Source organism: Macaca thibetana, chromosome 2 (genome assembly GCF_024542745.1).
Source record: "Macaca thibetana thibetana isolate TM-01 chromosome 2, ASM2454274v1, whole genome shotgun sequence".
NCBI lineage: Eukaryota > Metazoa > Chordata > Mammalia > Primates > Cercopithecidae > Macaca > Macaca thibetana.
The window spans coordinates 101,933,644-101,954,178 of NC_065579.1; the positions used below are offsets into that span (position 1 = coordinate 101,933,644).

The following is a 20,535-nucleotide window of genomic DNA, read 5'->3' on the forward strand; positions in this document are numbered from 1 at the left end:
AGTGAGCCGAGATCATGCCACTGCACTCCAGACTGGGTGACTGGGCAAGATGCCGTCTCAAAAAAAAAAAAAAAAAAAAGGGCCAGGCGAGGCGGTTCATGCCTATAATCAGCACTTTGGGAGGCCGAGGCGGGTGGATCACCTGAGATCAGAAGTTCGAGACCAGCCTGGCCAACATGGCAAAACCCCGTCTCTACTAAAAATACAAAAACACTGGCCAAGCATGGTGGCGGGCACCTGTAATCTCAGCTACTCAGGAGGTTGAGGCAGGACAATCACTAGAATCCTGGGGGCTGAGGTTGCAGTGAGCTGAGATCACACCACTGCACTCCAACCTGGGCAACAGAGCCCAGACTCTGTCTCAGAAACAAAACAAACAAACAAATTTATACAACACTAGACTCAAAAACTGTACAACACATGTCCTTTTCAAGTAGTACAAGCAAACGTTCACCAAAATAAACTATATGCTGTGTAATAAAACAAGTATGAATAATTTTTTTTATTTTTGAGACAGAGCTTTGCTCTTGTTGCCCAGGCTGGAGTGCAATGGCGCAATCTCGGCTCAATGCAACCTCCACCTCCCGGGTTCAAGTGATTCTCCTGCCTCAGCCTCCTGAGTAGCTGGGACTACAGGCGCCCGCCACCACACCCGGCTAATTTTTTGTGTGTGTTTTTAGTAGAGATGGGGTTTCACCATGTTGTCCAGGCTGGTCTAGAACTCCTGACCTCAGGTGATCCATCCGCCTCGGCCTCCCGAAGTGCTGGGATTACAGGCATGGGATTACAGGCCGTGCCTGGCCAAGTGTGAATAAATTTCAAAAGACTAGATTTTCAGTGAATGATTTTGGGTTTTTTTGAATCAGGGTCTCACTCCTTAGCCCAGGCTGTAGTCCACTGGTGCGATCATGGCTCACTGAAGCCTCAATGTCCTTGGTTTCCAGCAATCCTCTCACTGAACAGCTAGGACTACGGGGAAAGACCACCATGTCCAGCTCTGCCATAGATTTTAATTAGGAATTAACTATAAAATAAGCCAGACATGGTAGCTTGCACTTTAGGAGGCTGAGGCAGGCAGATTGCTTGAGCTCAGGAGTTTGAGACCAGTTTGGGCAATATGGCAAGACCGTGTCTCTACAATGAATAAAAATTAGGCAAACGTGGTGGTGAGCACCTGTATCCCAGCTAAAACGAGAGGCTGAGGTGGGAGGATCACTTGAGTGAGCAGTGAGTCATGACTGTACCAATGCACTCCAGCCTGGGCGACAGAGCGAGAGACCCTGACTTTTTTTTTTAAATTCCAGGAATGCAAAGTTGATTCAACCACTACAAAAATCATACAATGTAATTAAATAATATTAACTGATTAAAAGGAGAAATATCATTACATCAGTGGATATTGAAGAATGGTATCAAAATTTGGCATTCATTCATAAAAACTCACAAAAATCCAGGAAGAAAGCTTCTTGAAATTGATGAAACATCTATTGTGTGATATCACACGTCATGGTAAAATATAAATGTGTTCTTTCGAAGACAGAGAAAAAAGCAAAATGTCTGCTTTCTAAACCGCTATTAAAATTATAGTGGAGGTATAACGTAATTGGAGGTTTGTGTAACAGAAAATCCTAAGAAATCTACAAAAAAGTGCCAGAATACATGATTTTTTAAAAAGCAACAGAATACACGGTCAAAAATTAAGGAATATTAATTCTCTTTCTACATACTAGCAAAACATAAGTGGAAAATTTTAAACTTTCAGTAACAAAAAAAATTGAGATATAAATTTAACAAAATGTGAAAGACCTCATAATAAAACAGACAAAACACAGAAGAAGAAAAATTACATTAAACGCTGGTGCTAAGACTTACATGGAAAAGCTAAGAGCTATAATAGCAAAAACAATATTGAAAAATGTGAACAAAAGTTGAAGTTTACTCAATTTCAATACTTACTAAAAAAACTATAATAACTCAGGCCCTGTGGTATTAAGTACAATGAGATGGTTAGAATAGAATACTGAATCTAAATGTAGACATGTGTGATGATTTTCAACAAAGGCATCAAAATAGTTCAATGTGAGAAGTAGTGTCTTTTCAGCAAATGGTGTACAAACAACTAAATACCTATGTGGGGAATAAAATAATCTTCGACCCGTAATTCATAACATCCTCAAAATCAACTTTAAATTGGGTCACAGACCTAACTATAAAAGCAGAAGGCATAAGCCTTCTGCAAGAACACACAGAAAAACACATTTACAACACTAACGTAGGCAAAAAATTTCTTAGGACACAAGAAGTTAAGAGCACCTGTCCTCCAAAAAAAAAAAAGTGTTAAGAAAATGAAAATCCAAGCAACTGTGAATAGGGGCTTGAACTGGTTATACTTAAATTCAGAAAAATCAAATGCTTGAATGGTGTAATTTATAAATTCACTAGAGAACAGAAAACCAATAAAAAGGACAACTACCAATTCTCCTGCTTATTTTTTTTTATCCTTTAATCCCTCCATCTGGATGTCAAGAACTGCTTGGGACACTTTCCTTGCCATCTTTGTCACCTTTAGCCATAGTGCTTTAGCCTTCGACCGGACAACACACCATCAGCTGAGTGCAAAATACAGACAGACCAATGCTGATGAGCCTAGCTTCTCCTGGTATTCTTAACTGTCCTGTATGTATATACATATGTATATACATATATACACCCAGTGCCCATCTTATACATATGTATATTGTCCTATATGTCTATACATATGTATATTTCCTATATGTGTGTGTATATATAAGGTATATACATACATATGCATATTGCCCTACATGTATATACCTATGTATATATACATATACACCCAGTACCCATCTTAATTATTTATCAATTGCTCTGTCTTTAGTGCCATATAAACCATATAGTCTTCTTTATCAATTGCTCTGTTTAGTGCCATATAAACCATATAATCTTCTCCTATTTTTAACCGTATACTTTCTGAGTTTTAGTAACTCATCTTACTTTTAGATCCAGATGGCTTCCTATATTTTACAAATTTCTCAACAATGTACAAATGTACAAATAATGTTCTGGTTTTTCCTAGGCTTTTTATAATACTCTTTTCTGTCACTGCATAAGTTTAGCACAGGAGAGATAGTTATATGCTTCATATACATCTTAATCTAAATCCTAGATTTTTTTTCTTTTTCATTATTTTTCATGCTCACAGAATAGTAAAATAAAAAAGAGATACCTTATAATTTACTACAATCCTTCATCTTAGGCCGTTTTGAAGAAATTGTAATTCAGCTTCTAATAACCAGAAAAAGTTCTAATTCCTCCAGTTATTTCAATAAAGTATATTTAAAAAAAAACACTAATAACTTTAATGACTTAGTTTCTAGTTCCCAAATTTTAAATCTCCACTTTCTAGATTCCAGTGAAATTCTATAAACTCAGATGATTAGTATGAGAGTTATAATTCACCAACTGATATATATAGTCATATATATAGTCTCTTATTTACAAGCTGTACCCACAAAGATGGGTGGAGAAGGCTAATAAATCATAAAACGCCAATCATAGGTCTTTACTTTATAAAGTATGCTAGAGCTTATTTTTTTTAAATCTAATCACTGGCTCACTGAGGACACAAACATTTAATGATCAATAAAAAATACCTTATCAATATTTAAAGAACATTTTGGCTTTTTTATGTTTGTTGTTTTTGTTTTTGAGACTGAGTCTCACTCTGTCGCCTAGGCTGGAGTGCAGTGGTATGATCTCAGCTCATTGCAACCTCCGCCTCCTGGGTTCAAATGATTCTTCTACCTCAGCCTCCAGAGTAGCTGGAAATACAGGCGTGCCACTGTGCCTGGCTAATTTCTGTATTTTTAGTACAGATGGGGTTTCACCACGTTGGCCAGGCTGGTCTTGAACTCTTGACCTCAAGTGATCCCCCTGCTTTGGTCTCCCCAAGTACTGGGGTTACAGGTATAAGCTACCATGCCCAGCCCACTTTGAATTTAATTACATTGAATAGAAGTCAGGTCAGAATTTACATAACTGGTAACTAAGGTTCATCACACTTAGAAGAAATTCATTACTGGAGATCTTCAAATTTGCATTCACATAAAGCATTCCCTAGAGATTTCAATAAGTTAAACTGTATATAAGTACATACTCCACTTTTTCATATGAATATGATTCTGTTGCAATTTAAAAACCATTAATTTTAAAACATTCCTAAATTTAAAGTTGTTTTTGGTCGCTGTAAGTTTTCTCAATAAACAAAGAGTAGGGCCGGGCGCAGTGGCTCACGCCTGTAATCCCAGCACTATGGAAGGCCGAGGCGGGCAGATCACAAGGTCAGGAGATCGAGACCATCCTGGCTAACACGGTGAACCCCAGTCTCTACTAAAAACTTCAAAAAATCAGCCGGGTGCGGTGGTGGGCGCCTGTAGTCCCAGCTACTCGGGAGGCTGAGGCAGGAGAATGGAGTGAACCCGGGAGGCGGAGCTTGCAGTGAGCTGAGATCGCGCCACTGCACTCCAGCCTGGGCGACCAAGAGAGACTCCGTCTCAAAAAAAAAAAAAAAAGAGTAAAACTACTCAAATGATTACAGAACATTCAAAAATGATATCCATAAAAGGGATAATCTATTCATACTTGAAAGTCGAGAACTGTGGACCCACAGCAAGCAATGACTCATCCCATGGTATTGCTGAGAATGACTAAATTACATCTAACACTCTCATGCAGAATAATACAAACCATTTTTGGGAAGTACTACTTCTTCTATATTGGGTACAGGTGTTGGGTCTTCCATATCCTTGGTTAGATCTTCTTGTTCGTCTTCCTCTTTCTGACTTCTGCGCTTCCCATAAAGGCTAGCTTGGCTAAAACATACAAGGTATATGAAATATAAACAAGATTGATTATTGCTACTTATAGCAAACAGTTTCTGAGGCTGCACACCTTCATTATTTGTAGAATATATGCTCAAGATCACTTTAAAAGACAAACAGTAGGTCGGTCGCAGTGGCTCATGCCTGTAATCCCAGCATTTTGGGAGGCTGAGGCAGGTGGATCACTGAGGCCAGGAGTTTGAGACCAGCCTCGCCAACATGGCGAATCCCTGTCTCTACTAAAAATACAAAAATAAGCCAGGCATGGTGGCAGGCGCCTGTAATCCCACCTGCTCAGCAGGCTGAGGCAGGAGAATTGCTTGAACCCAGAAGGTGGAGGCTGGAGTGAGCTGAGATGTCGCCAGTGCACTCCCACCTGGGTGACAGAGGGAGACTCTATCTAAAAGAATTTTTAAAAATAAAAAAGGCAACATTAAAAAAAAAATTAGATAACTTCCCCCAAATTACATCTAACCAGCCAATAAAACAAAAATAAAAGTTAACAGGCATAAAAAATGGGCAAAAAATCCTACTAGACAATTGCTGGCACTATCACAAAAGGGACTTAAATTAGTGTAATAAAAGAAGAACTGCTAAGGAAATATGATATATTCTAAGATTATAAGCAATCACATATGTGATCAAAGATATGTACCATTGTGTTTTAATGGCCATTTTATCATCCAAATATCAGGAATGGCAAGTAGAATCCTTAAACATAGTACTAAATCTACCGTATAAAATCATCCACTGCTCTTGCACCAAAAATTCAATCAAATCATTATTAATTTTTAAAACTAATAAATGCCAGGGGGGCTCAAAAAAATAAACCCAGTAATGATTCTTTACCTTTAGGGATTACAAGGGATATACAACAGAAATCCTTACCTCACATAACAGGATTCACAGAAACACAGAGAAATACAATAGAAGTAGTATATTTCAGCGCAGAGAAATGAATAAAAGTACCAAGAAAATACATCATAGAGAGGTTGTAAGGACTGAAGATTAGAGTTAAGCTGAACCTTGAGAATTGTTTAACAATTCACTAAGAGGTAAGGGCTGGGTGTGGTGGCTCATGCCTGTAATCCAAGAGCAAGGGAAGGCCAGGAGTTCGAGACTAGCCTCGGAAACAGAGCGAGACCCCATCTCTACCAAAAAACAAAAAATTTAAATTTTGAGACAGGGTCTCACTTTGTTGTCCAAGCTGGAATGCAGTGGTGCAATCACAGGTCACTACATCCTTGAACTCCTGGGCTCAAGTAATCCTCCTTCCTCAGGCTCCTGAGTAGCTGAGGCTATAAGTGCACACCATCATGCCCAGACTATTTTTCTTTCTTTAATTTATTCTAGATACAGGGTTTCACTATGTTGTCTCAGGTGATGTCAAACTTAAGCGATCCTCCTACCTTGGCCTCCCAAAGTTCTGGGATTACAGGCATGAACCATGGCTCCTGGCCCAAAAAGTTTTGTTTTGTTTTCTTTTGTTTTGGTGGGGGCGGAGGGAGGAGACAGTCTTGCTCTGTTGCCCAGGCTGGAGAGAAGTGGCATGAATCTCAGCTCACTGCAACCTTTGCCTTCTCAGGTTCAAGCAATTCTCACGCCTCAGCCTCCCCAGTAGCTTGGATTACAAGGGTGCACAACCACGCCCGGCTAATTTTTTTTGTATTTTTAGTAAAGATGGGGTTTCACTATGTTGCTCAGGCTGGTCTCTAACTCCTGAGCTCAGGCAATCTGTCCACCTCAGTCTCCCGAAGTGCTAGGATGACAGGCATGGACTATTGCACCCAGCCTCCAAAAAGTTTTTAATGCTAAGCCAGGCATGGTGGCATGCACCTGTAGTCCTAGCCACTGAGGAGGATTGCTTGACCTCAGGATTTTAAGGTTACATGATTGCACCACTGCACTCCAGCCTTTATTCTGCACCCTGAATATTCTGCATTGTCTTTTTTTAATGATTATTTATTTATTCTTCAGCAGATGTTATTATACTAATTTAAGCCCCTAATTTATTTGTTATTTTTATTTTTTTCTGCCAAAGAGCAAGATCTTGTCTGGCAAAAATAAATAAATGAAATATTAAAAAAAAAGACAATGCTTCAGGATGCAGAATAATGGCCAAAAGGTATAAGAAAAGAAAAACACACTTGCTTTGGGAAGTACTGCATAGCAATCTAAAGTGCACTGTGAAGTGAGAGTGGAAATGGAGAAAAAGCTGACTGAAACAGCATGCTGGGCCAGCCTGAGTTCTACAGTGCAGAAAGAATGTTCAAAGTTCCCTTTGAGGGATGACATATTGGCTTAGGTTAGAATAGGATACATAAAGTAAAAGTGTTTTCCAAATAAAAATCACATGAGTTTTTTTGTTTGTTTGTTTTTGTTCTTGTTTTTTTTTTTCTTTTTCTTTGAGACGGAGTCTTGCTCTGTCACCCAGGCTAGAGTACAGTGGCGTGATCTCAGCTCACTGCAAGCTCCGCCTCCCAGGTTCACGCCATTCTCCTGCCTCAGCCTCCCCCGAGCAGCTGGGACTATGCCCGGCTAATTTTTTTTTGTATTTTTAGTAGAGACTGGGTTTCACTGTGTTAGCTAGGATGGTTTCCATCTTCTGACCTCGTGATTCACCCATCTCGGCCTCCCAAAATGCTGGGATTACAAGCATGAGCCACCGTACTCAGCCTTTATTTTTTTTTAAACAAAAGGAAGGAAAGTACACTTGGAAGAGGGCTAAGCAGGCAACTTGAAAGACAAGTGCTACATGATGATTTTTTAAAAGCCTATAAACCTAAAGGCAGCAGAGAGATAAAATACTTAAAGGGGAAGAAAACATACAATGCAGATGAATGAAACAAAAGTTGGGAAAACAGATTTCAAAATATTTTCTAATTATATTTTCAACATAATTCTAAGGAGAAACGTAAAATGAGAAAAGGTGTGGTCATTACAAGGCAAATGTATTCCATTAAAGTACATGCATACATATATTTTAGAGAACTCAATCTGGTATGCGTTATATTCAAAGTAGAGGGTACATGTCACCACTGTGAGCCTCAAGCCTCCTAGGGATCACATCTCGGTTCAGTAACCACTGGTGTCCCGGCACCCCATTTTATCTCATCATAGTTGACAGTGCCCTCCCTGCAGAGATCTCATGTAGCTCCAAAATCTCTGAACAGCAACAGCAACATTCAGACTAGAAATGTAAGAAATAGGCTAGGTGTGGTAGCTCATGCAAATAATCCCAACACTTTGGGAGGCCGTGGTGGAAGGACTGCTTGAGACCAGGAGTTTGAGACCAGTCTGGGTAACAAGGAGAGAAAACATCTCTACAAAATATACAAAAATTAGCTGAGTGTGGTACTGCGCACCTGTAGTCTCAGCTACTCAAGAGGCTGAAGTAGGAGAATTGCCTGAGCCCAGGGGATAGAGGTTGCAATGGGCTGAGATCACACCACTGTGCTCCAGTCTGGGCAACAGAGCAAGACACTGTCTCAAAAAAAAGATGAAATGTTAAATATATATAAAAGGAATGTATGCCAGGCACGGTGGCTCATGCCTGTAATCCCAGCACTTTGGGAGGCTGAGGCGGGTGGATCATGAGGTCAGGAGATTGAGACCATCCTGACCAACATGGTGAAACTCTGTCTCTACTAAAAATACAAAAAAATTAGCTGAGCGTGGTGGCGCGAGCCTGTACTCCCAGCTACTTGGGAGGTTGAGGCAGGAGAATCGCTTGAATTTGGGAGGCGGAGGTTGCAGTGAGCTGAGATTGCGCCACTGCACTTGAGTCTGGCAACAGAGTGAGACTCCATCTCCAAAAAAAAAAAAAAAAAAAAAAAAAAAAACCTGTAAAAAATAAAGTTACCCCATAAACAGCTAATGAAAAATCTATTTTTATAATTTCAATTTTCATGTCATAATACAAATGGGCTCAAAAACTAAGTTTTTAAAGGTTTTTTGATGACTGTAACTTGCTTAACAATATATGAAACTAAGAGGTTTTTAAATGCACCTAAAGACTTCTATTAGTAAGAGTGTTGTCATAACTACCCTTCAGGAAGTAATATGATTCAAGGAATCTTCTGGGAACAGAAATGCTAACTAGGGTAGGGAGGAAAGTCTATATAAGGAAACTGCAGGAGAGATGATGTCAATTGTACCTTTACACTTCAATCAACATCCAAAAAGTTGACTGTCACATGAAAATAATCAATTTACAGACCATAATTATCTTGCTAAGTTTAAACTATAAAAATTATAATAAAAATATTTTAAGCTATGCAAACCAGAAATTATGTATCTTAATATATACCAATTATTAACTACCATATACCATTTATTAAGTGTGTATTTAAGGCCAGGCAATGTGCAAAGGCTTTAAAGTCTCATTTAACCCTCAAAACAATCTATTCAGTAGAAATCATAATCCTCATTCAACCAAAGCTCACTAAGTACAAAAGTTGTACTGCCATGCTTTGCCGAACATCAAGCAGCCACATATTCACCTCTTCTATGAGTACATTTTGTCACAAATGGGACAAATGGTAAAATCAGAAAAGGAGACACTGAACTTGGTGAATATAATGTCTTAAACTCCTTACCAGCCATGCTTCTCAATACATACTTAGATATCAAAAAAAAAAAATCCAAGTGATTTTCCAGGCTCAGCCTCCCAAGCCTCATAAATCCAACAGCCAGTTCCACATCTCCTTGTGTAGAACGTCTAACAAGCATTCCAAACCTAACATTCAAACAGGCGTGCACCACCACGCCCAGTTAATTTTTATATTTTTTAGTAGAGATGAGATTTCACCATGTTGGCCAGGCTGGTTTTGAACTCCTGACCTCAGTTGATCTGCCTGCCTTGGCCTCCCAAAGTGCTGGGATTATAGGTGTAAGCCACCACATCCGGCCTGTTTTAATGCCCTTTGAATCATGTAATCGTTCTTACCTTTTTTTTTGAGACGGAGTCTCGCTCTGTCGCCCAGGCTGGAGTGCAGTGGCCGCATCTCAGCTCACTGCAAGCTCCGCCTCCTGGGTCTACGCCATTCTCCTGCCTCAGCCTCCCGAGTAGCTGGGACTACAGGCGCCCGCCACCTCACCCGGCTAGTTTTTTGTATTTTTTAGTAGAGACGGGGTTTCACCATATTAGCCAGGCTGGTCTCGATCTCCTGACCTTGTGATCCGCCCGTCTCGGCCTCCCAAAGTGCTGGGATTACAGGCTTGAGCCACCGCGCCCGGCCACGTTCTTACCCTTTCTTGCCACTTTTCTTCCGTGATTCTGTTGGTGTCGGAGGGGGAGGCGAAGGCGAATGTTTCCTCTTTCGAGCATTAGCTGATGCTTTTCTATCTCTTCTTTCTGGACTTCTGACTGGCTAGGAAGAAGTAAATGGAAATAAATATCAGCTATCTTTGCTCCTCAGTTTCTACAAATCCTTGGCAAAAGGTGAGTCTCCACATACAAAGACAAGAGCATATCCTTAGTTCAGAGCAAATGAAAAGAATATCATTAATCATCCAGGAACACCAGTAATCAAGAAACTTTCCCTGACCTTTCAGGTGATATATATCATCAATGGAAGTATCAGCTATCAGTTATTCAAACTATGCTATAATAGACATGCTGAAACCCTGCACAACTAAAAACTGGTACTGTTCACATTCTATGTTTTGAGGTGGGAAATGTATTTCAATAACTACTGGAAAAATATGAAATACACTCTATTAAACTGACAAAATACAAAGACAGGCCAAATGATCCTGTGAAAATGTAGCATTATAGGAATTATTCTTAATCTCTAAAACAAATAGAAGATAACTTTATGTTATAAGAAATGTTAAGCAAGATGGCAACATAATTTAGAAGTCAACGTCTGGCCGGGCACGGTGGCTCAAGCTTGTAACCCCAGCACTCTGGGAGGCCGAGATGGGCGGATCACGAGGTCAGGAAATTGAGACCATCCTGGCTAATATGGTGAAACCCCGTCTCTACTAAAAAATACCAAAAAAAAACTTGGTGGCGCCTGCAGTCCCAGCTACTTGGGAGGCTGGGGCAGGAGAATGGCGTAAACCCAGGAGGCAGAGCTTGCAGTGAGCTGAGATCGGGCCACTGTACTCCAGCCTGGGTGACAGAGTGAGACTCAGTCTCAAAAAAAAAAAAAAAAAAGAAGTCAAGGTCTAGGGCCGGGTGCCATGGCTCATGCCTGTAATCCCAGCACTTTGGGAAGCCGAGGTGGTAAGATCACTTGAGGCAAGAGGCAAGGAGTTCAAGACCAACCTGTCCAACACAGGGAAACCCCATCTCTACTAAAAATACAAAAAATTAGCGGGCTATGGTGAAGCATGCCTGTACTCCCTGCTACTCAGGAGGCTGAGATATGAGAACTGCTTGAACCCAGTAGGCGAAGGTTGCACTGAGTCGTGATCATGTCACTGTACTCCAGTCTGGGTGACAGAGCAAGACTCTGTCTCCAAGAAGGAAAAAAAAAGTCAACCTTTATAAGTAAAAACTATCCCGGTTTGCAGATGATACAATTTTATACATAAAAAAAGCTACCAGACCTAATGAACAAGTTCAGGAAAGTTGCAAGACCTAAGATCAACATACAAAAGCAAGCCTGCAAACAGTAACTACCAATTTAATAAAACAGACTATCATAAAGAAAAAAACACCTAAATGATCAGTACTAGATTAGGTAAAAGCATGAAAGGCATAAGTAAATAACCTAAAATTAAAACATCAATTAGGCTGGTCATGGTGGCTCACACCTGTAATCCCAGCACTTCGGGAGGCCGAGGCGGGGGGAATGCTTGAGCCCAGGAGTTCAAGACCAGCCTGGGAAACATAGTAAGACCTTGTCTCTACAAAAACAAACAAACAAAAAGTTAGCTGGGTTTAGGGGTGTGCGTCTGTCACCCGAATTACTCAGAATACTGAGCCGGGAGGATAGCTTATGCTCAGGAGGTCAAGGTCACAGTGTGCTATAATCGCGCCACCACACTTCAGCGTAGGTGACAGAATGAGATTCTGTCTCACGCCAAAATGAAAAAAATCCATGAACTAAATGTTAATTTTCTCTGTTGCCATCCTATTCCTTTCAACTGCATTTCCATTGAGAAGCTCCATGGCATCAAACTGAGAACCTTGAACACCTTATGAGTATGTAATAGCAGTTTGAAAAAAATCTAAAGGATATACACCTTTGAATGATACAATAAATCTGAAGTTGAATTTTTTTCTTTTTTTTTCTGAGACAGGGTCTCACTCTTGACACCCAGGTTGGAGTGCAGTGGCATGATCTCAGCTCACTGCAACCTTCACCACCCGAGTTCAAGCGACTATGGATCACTGCAGCCTTAACTTCCTGGGCTCAATTGATCCCCCTCACCTCAGTCTCTCAAGTGGCTGGGACTTCAGTTGCGCACCACCAAGCCCAGCTAATTTTTGTATCTTTTGCAGAGACAGGGTCTTGCCATGTTGCCCAGGCTAGTCTCAGACTCCTGCGCTCAAGCACTCCACCTACCCTGGCCTCCCAAAGTACTGGAATTACAGGCGTGAGCCACCATGCCCAACCCTAAATTTTTAAACAAATATCCTTTTTTTTTTTTTTTTTTTTTTTTTTTTTTTGAGATGGAGTCTCGCTCTGTCGCCCAGGCTGGAGTGCAGTGGCCGGATCTCAGCTCACTGCAAGCTCCGCCTCCCGGGTTTACGCCATTCTCCTGCCTCAGCCTCCGGAGTAGCTGGGACTACAGGCGCCCGCCACCTCGCCCGGCTAGTTTTTTGTATTTTTTAGTAGAGACGGGGTTTCACCGTGTTAGCCAGGATGGTCTCGATCTCCTGACCTCGTGATCTGCCCGTCTCGGCCTCCCAAAGTGCTGGGATTACAGGCTTGAGCCACCGCACCCGGCCCAAATATCCATTTTTATATAACCTCCTAAAAATAAATGAATAAACAAACTAAATCAGAACAGAAATGGGTATGAACTGGTCGGTTAAAGAATGTAATGTAGAAACTGGAATATTCCTAATGACAAAAAAGCCTTCAATTAAAATATATTAAGGGAAAGCAAATATGTAAGTGTATCTTCTGGAAGGGTTAAAATAAGAGAATATGGAAGAGTCATCAGCACCATAAGACTGGTGGAAAAAAAAAATTTGACGAGTCCAATTCCAAAACAAACAAGAACCAACTGCAAGTAAAAAGGTATGACAAAGACTCAACTGTAAAACATTTTTCTCTTCTCTTTTTTTTTCTCTAATTTTTTTTTTTTTTTTTTTTTTTTTTGAGACGGAGTCTCGCTGTGTCTCCCAGGCTGGAGTGCAGTGGCGCGATCTCGGCTCACTGCAGGCTCCGCCTCCCGGGTTCACGCCATTCTCCCGCCTCAGCCTCCGAGTAGCTGGGACTACAGGCGCCCGCCACCACGCCCGGCTAATTTTTTGTATTTTTAGTAGAGACGGGGTTTCACCGTGTTAGCCAGGATGGTCTTGATCTCCTAACCTCGTGATCCGCCCGTCTCGGCCTCCCAAAGTGCTGGGATTACAGGCTTGAGCCACCGCGCCCGGCCTTTTTTCTCTAATTTTTTTTATCATTTGAAGAGACGAGGTCTTGCTACATTGCCCAGACTGGTCTCAAACTTCTGGGCTCAAACAATCCTCCCACCTCGGCCTCCGTAACTGCTGGGATTACAGGTGTGAGTCGCTGGGCCCAGCCATTTAACATTTTTGTTTCCTAATATTTTTCCTAAAAATTGGCAAGGCATGGTGGCTCATACCTGTAATCCCAGCACTTTGGAAGGCCAAGGCTGGTGGATCAACTGAGGTCAGAAGTTCAAGATCAGCCTGGCCAAGATAGTGAAACCCCATCTCTACTGAAAATACAAAAATTAGCCAGGTGTGGTGGCATGTGCCTGTAATCCCAGGTACTTGGGAAGCTGAGGCAGGAGAATCACTTGAACCCAGGAGGCAGAGACTGCATTCAGCCAAGATCGTTCCACTGCACTACAGCCTGGGCAACAGAATGAGACCCCGTGTCAAGAAAAAAAAAAAAATTAATGTGAAAAACAGTAAGGTTTTCATAGTAAAGTCACAGCACTGAAATAGGTATGAAAGAACTGTACTCTGCATGTCAGTGGTTCAAAGAATATCCATCTCTAAGATGTTTCAACAAAGTAAAACAGGCCAGGCGCAGTGGCTCAGGCCTGTAATCCCAACACTTTGGGAGGCCGAGGCGGGCGGATCACCTGAGATTAAGAGTTCAAGACCAGCCTGGCCAACATGGTGAAACCCCATTTCTACTAAAAATACAAAAATTAGGCAGGTGTGGTGGCGCGTGCCTGTAGTCCCAGTTACTTGGGAGGCTGAGGCAGGAGGATCGCTTGAACCCAGGAGGTGGAGGTTGCAGAGAGCCAAGATCACACCACTGCACTCCAGCCTGGGCAACAGAGTGAGAATCTGTCTCAAACAAACAAACAAACAAATAAATAAAGTCAAACAATACCCCAGGAAAAGGAACCAGAAGTCTCTAAAGCTACCACAAATCCAATACTAACACCCCTTCTTCTCAGTGTCAAATTGTCTTCTAGTGACACCTACCGCACGAGTTGTGCCTTCCACAAGTTGTGCCTTACAAGGAATCACGGGTAAATATCTAAGCGACTGAACTTCTCAAAGGATTAAATGATATAAAATGTCAAATCATCCACCCTCAGAAAAGCGGATTGAACTATAACTGTTAAGATGTTTAAGGCCTGTACTTTACACTACCTACCATCTGTGGATTAACAGTTATTTAAGAATATTAAACAGGTCGGGCATTGTGGCTCATGCCTGTAATCCCAGCACTTTGAGAGGCCAAGGCATGTCACCTGACGTCAGGAGTTGGAGACCAGCCTAGCCAACATGGAGAAACCCTGTCTCTACTAAAAATGCAAAACTTAGCCAGATGTGGTGGCAAACGCCTATAAACCCAGCTACTTGGGAGGCTTGAGGCAGGAGAATCGCTTCAACCCAGGAAGCAGAGGTTGCAGTGAGCCGAGATTGTGCTACTGCACTCTAGCCTGGCCAACAGAGCAAGACTTTGTCTCAAAAAATATATACACATATTAAACAAAATGAGTTTTCCATAGGAAAACCAACGGCTACATTAAATTCTGCTGTGATGATATTGCACTTCAGATCTAGTGGGCAAAATCAGCTATACCACTATCCTTCTGCATGGGCCACTTTAAATCTTAATAACCTTTTAAGATTTTCATACCCCTTTTTGGGAGGTTATTAGCTTCTGAGATGGCTGTTACAGCCACTTAGGAATTTTCACCTGATGGCACATCAGCCATCAGGTAGATGTGAAAGTTCCTAAGTGGTTTGTATATGACAATTTATTGATGAAGATTTAGTAACATTTAGGCCAAGAAGACAGACTTAACGGTGAGAAATCATGCCAAAGAAAATACCTCTTCATTCTTGGTTGAAATCCGCTGACGAAAACTCACAGGCTTCCTATTTTCATCCACCTCATAATCCTCCTCATTCATCCATTCATTGAAAATATCAGTGTCCAAAATCCATTTCACATGAACCTAAAACCGTATCAAATCATGAATATCTACATAAATAACAAAATCACTCAAGGTTTTAAAGTATTGAAAAGGAAACACGCTGATTTATTTTCAAAGCCTCAAATGCATAAAACACATTAATAACGTAATACTACTAATGATATATGAGGTATACTCTGGAGCCTAGTTTCCTTCCTAACAATGTGATACCATAGTAAGTAATCATTCCCAGTCTTAAACTTCTGACACTATAATCTACAGGGCAATAAATGTCTAAAAATCCTTCAGTAGTACTTCGCAACATTACATGGTTCATGAGTCATATGGCTTACTCCTTTACTATTAGATGACAGTATAATTTCAACATTTAATTTCCAAAAATAGTTAAAAATAGAAAAATCTGGAAGAAGAGTACAAAGTAGTGCTTTTGTTTTGGACTACTCTTGCAACCTGTACAATTAATTTTTTTGTTTTGAGACGGGGTCTTGTTACAAAGGCTGGAGTGAAGTGGTGCAATCATGGCTCACTGCAGCCTCAACCTCCTCAGCTCAAGCAATCCTCCTGCCTCAGCCTTCTAAGTATGTAGCTAGGACTATAGGGCACTTGACATTATGCTCAGATAATTTTTTTTTTGGTAGCTCAGGCTGGTCAAGCAATCCTCCTGCCTTAGCCTCCCAAAGTGCTGTTATTACAGGTATGAGTCACCATGCCCCACAAAGTTTAAATTACTTCCACTTCAAAAGCTGACTAACAAGTCAGTGTATGGACTCTTACTACATTATGGTAGAAATGATTAATAAAGTGAGTCTACATCATTCTAAAAGTCACACAGGCACTGCTTCCAAGCTTTCCAAATGACATCATCAGTGATGTTCAACTCTACTCCTCACACTCCTCTCTCACAAACCACAATCTGACCTGCCTTTGGATTCTCCTCAAACATCAAGCACTGCAGACATCTCATCTAAGACCTAGATAATAAAGTCTTCGTAGCCATGCATATCTTGTAAATGGATGACAGGAAAGGGAAACCAACATTCTGTATCTCCTTAGAGAGACTGCTTAGAAAACAGCTGAGAAGAGCTATTAGATTATTATAATAATTTTTTTTGGCCGGGCACGATGGCTTACACTTATAATCCCAGCACTTCAGGAGACCGAGGCAGGCGGATCACCTGAGGTCAGGAGTTTGAGGCCAGTCTGACCAACCTGGTAAAACTCCGTCTCTACTAAAAATATGAAAATTAACCAAACATAGTAGCGTGTGCCTGTAGTCCCAGCTACTTGGGAGGCTGACGCACGAGAATCACTCGAACCCGGGAGGCAGAGGTTGCAGTAAGCCAAGATCACACCACTTCACTCTAGCCTGGGCGACAGATGAGACGCCATCTCAAAAAAACAACAAAAAAAGAGATTATTATAAGATTTTTTTTTTTAAATCATTTACCTTCCATGGCTTTTCTGGAATTGGTGGATCTTCAATTTCAGCATCAACATCATTACTATGGACCCAAGTATCATAGCTATAAAGGAACAGAAAAGAGAAAAACAAATTAGAGTCAAAGGTAATTTACTAGAAAGACTTTTACAAATAGTAAGAACATATTTTAGAAATACTACTAAAATCCCAGCCTGGTCAATATGGTGAAACTGCGTCTCTACCAAAAAATACAAAAATTAGCTGGGCATGGTAGGACGTGCCTGCAGTCCCCGCCACCCAGGAAGCTGAGGTGGAAGAATCGCTTGAACCCAGGAGGCAGAGGTTGCAGTGAGCCGAGATCATGCCACTGCACTTCAGTCTGGACAACAGAGTGAGACCCCATCTCGAAACAAAACAAAACAAAACAAAAAACTAAAAGAAATACTACTAAAATCTATTAATAGCAACTTATTAGACACTTTTCTCCTTACTATTCTGCCAAGAAAGCTCCTCTGTAGAGGTCACCAGTATATAACGTATATATTGCTAAACCCGAAGTTGAAGACTAAGACCAAAAAATTTTAAACAGCTGCTTGCTCTTTCCTCAAAGCATTTCCCACACTTGGCCACCAAGAAAGTACTATATCACCTAATAGTCCTTATATTCACCAGCCTCTCTTCAAGTTTCCATGCCAGTTTCTGGTCTTAGTCCCAAACGTCTTCAACCTTCAAAAGTTCCGAGATTCAGTTTTTGGAAAAATCCTTCTCCCCTGCTAATTTCATTCCTTCCTATAACTTTAAATACACACTGATGACTTCAAATTTTATGTCAGCACTCTCCCATGTATTCTGAACTCATAAATCCAACAGCCAGTTCCACATCTCCTTGTGTAGAACGTCTAACAAGCATTCCAAACCTAACACTCAAAGCTCAACTTGCAATGCTACCCTGGCCCCAGCGATGTACTCTAGCCAATCATTTCCACTTCAGTAATGGCAACTTTATCTTTCCTGCTGTTCAGGCCAAAATCATTGCAAACAGCCTTGATTCCATTCTCAAGCACATCCTGTAATCAAACCAACTGCAAATGTGACCAGCTCTAACTTCAAAAGTATGTCTAGAATCCATCTAATTCTTACTCCTCCACTCTGCTCAATGGTTTTCCGGCTTCTGCCATTGGTCTCTTGGTCTCTCAAGAGTTAATTTTTCACATAGCAACCATAGTGATCTTTTTGAAAACTAAGTCAGTCCACATCACTCCACTGATCCAACCCTTCCAACAGCTCTCACCCAATGAGAGTGAAAGAAAAAAACCTAATGATGGCTTGCCATGGCTTCAAGATCTGATTATCTGATGGAGACGCTGACCCCATCTCCTGCTCTTCTCTCCTTACTCATGTTATATTTGAGTCACACAGGCTTTGATAACATTATTCCAACATACCCTACTAAGCCTGCATACACTCTACACAGACTGGTCCCTCACTGCCGAGATATACATATAGCTTAGTCTCTCATTTCTTCACATCTCTTTGCTCAAGGAGCCTCTTTATCAACAAGCTCTAAGTTAATGACATAAATCAGGCCACCTACTCCAACAAAATCATAAAATAAGCATAACATTTTTCACCAAAATAAAACACTGTGAATATCACTATACTGACCAGTAAACTATGAAACCAAATGACATCTAGTATGATGACAAACATCAGCTTCCTTTTAGTCACCATTCAGAAGTCAGTTCAAAAGCATATAGAACCTGGCCAGGTGCAGTGGCTCACGCCTGTAATGCCAGCACTTTGAGAGGCCGAGGGGGTGGATCACCTGAGGTCAGGAGTTCAAGATCAGCCTGGCCAACATGGTGAAATCTCGTTTCTATTAAAAAATACAAAAATTAGCAGGGCGTTGTGGTGGGCGCCTATAGTCTCCACTACATGGGAGGCTGATTCAGGAGAATAGCATGAACCTGGGAGGCGGAGGTTGCAGTGAGCTTAGATCACACACACGACTGCACTCCAGCCTGGGTGAGAGTGAGACTCTGCCTCAAAAAAAAAAAACAAAAAACTCAATCTTATACTCTTCCAGTCTTGATTAGAAATCCAAATGTGGGCAGAAGTGAGGGCACAGGCCATAGTTAATTTTTAAAAGGTAAATTAACAAGACCCCTTGAGAAGACAAGACCTGAGCCAGCTGCCACATCTTAATTTGATACATAAAAGGTGAGCAAACAGGCTACTGTCTTAAAATGTGTTACAAATGTGTTATTTTGGAATTTATACCAACTCTATACTTATGTAGCTTGTCATCATAAATTTAAGTTTCCACTGAAGTGTTTCAAAGGGCAAACTGCTTTCCTATCATAGTTGCTGAGATATTAAAAGGTGTTTTTGGATGCAAGGACTACTGACTTGAAGCCTTTAGACTGAAGTGCTTTACAGAAAGCACTTATTCAAATGATGTTTTAAAAATAAGCTGGGCCTACTGACATACACTTGTAGTCCCAGCTAGTAAGGAGGCAGAAGAATCCCTTGAGCCCAGGAATTTGAGGCCAGTGTGGGCAACATATTTTTTAAAAGTAAAAACTAATCCTTAGGGGACGGGAAGTTATTCACTTAAATTTGTCAATTATGGTTCACACGAGACTGATTACAAAGGTGACTTGATTTAGTTGTAATTAACTCGAACTACATAAAAAGACGGCATATACTCTTAAAATGTTGAATGAATCTAAAGACAAACTTCCTTCTTTTAAAAATATAATTACAAGTAAAATAAACTTAAATAGATTAACAGAAACAATGCAAAACCTGACGTTTTGTTTCCTGATAAAGAACACACATATATGCAACAGTCTTGTTCCTCCCCAATTAAAATGGAATCTGATTAACCTCTAGATCCGGCTACCAATTTAAGGGAAATACAGAGAACAGAGTAATCCATTCAAATAAACCACAGTGCTGCCACTGAAAAACTCCATACTGTGGTAAACAAAACATGACAAACCAACTGGTTTCTTAAAACCAGTAAGGTTTTAAGAAAGGGGAGGTCATGAAGACAGAAGAAAAACCTATACAACTATAAATTAGAAAAGTACTTAAATACACCAACTAATCCCAACAGGTAGATTTTATCTAAATTCTAATTCAAACAACTATCAATCAATCAAATGTGTCATTTAATTGACAACATTGACTGGATTTTTATTTTTATTTGAGACAGGGTCTCGCTCTGTTGCCCAGGCTACAGTGCAGTGGCATGAACTCAGCTCACTGCAGCCTCAACCTCTGGGGCTCAAGTAATCCTCCCACCTCAGCCCCATCCCAAGTATCTGGGACTACAGGCACATATCACCACGACTGGCTAATTTTTGTATTTTTTGTAGAGACAAGGTTTCACCACGTTGTCCAAGTTGGTCTAGAACTCCTGGCCTCAAGTGATCCTCCCACCTCAGACTCCCAAAGTGCTGGGATTACAGGCATGAGCCATCGTGCCCAGTCATGATATTTTATATTAAAGAACTGTTTGGGGTTAAGATGACAATGGTATTATTACTTTGAACTGTTTGAGGCCAGGAGGTTGAGACCAGCCTAAACAACACACAGAGACCACCCCCCAACCAAAAATTAAAAAACAAGGCACCTATGGGTGGCACGTGCCTGTAG

At 40.9% G+C, this 20,535-nt stretch overlaps 2 protein-coding genes across 3 annotated transcripts in view; one reads left to right on the plus strand and one right to left on the minus strand.

Annotated features, from left to right (window-relative positions):
* Window positions 1–20,535, minus strand: part of SMARCC1 (SWI/SNF related, matrix associated, actin dependent regulator of chromatin subfamily c member 1) — a 195,593-nt gene that overhangs the window by 106,872 nt on the left and 68,186 nt on the right. For both annotated transcript variants that reach the window (XM_050780744.1, XM_050780745.1), the window contains exons 8-11: window positions 16,900–16,975; window positions 15,348–15,473; window positions 10,149–10,270; window positions 4,765–4,889 (exon numbers count right to left, since the gene is read on the minus strand). In XM_050780744.1, coding sequence (XP_050636701.1) covers window positions 4,765–4,889; window positions 10,149–10,270; window positions 15,348–15,473; window positions 16,900–16,975 — 449 coding nt within the window. The remainder of the gene's footprint in view (window positions 1–4,764; window positions 4,890–10,148; window positions 10,271–15,347; window positions 15,474–16,899; window positions 16,976–20,535) is intronic.
* DHX30 (DExH-box helicase 30) overlaps window positions 1–20,535 on the plus strand; it is a 196,318-nt gene that overhangs the window by 29,897 nt on the left and 145,886 nt on the right. The gene's annotated exons all lie outside the window — the stretch shown is intronic.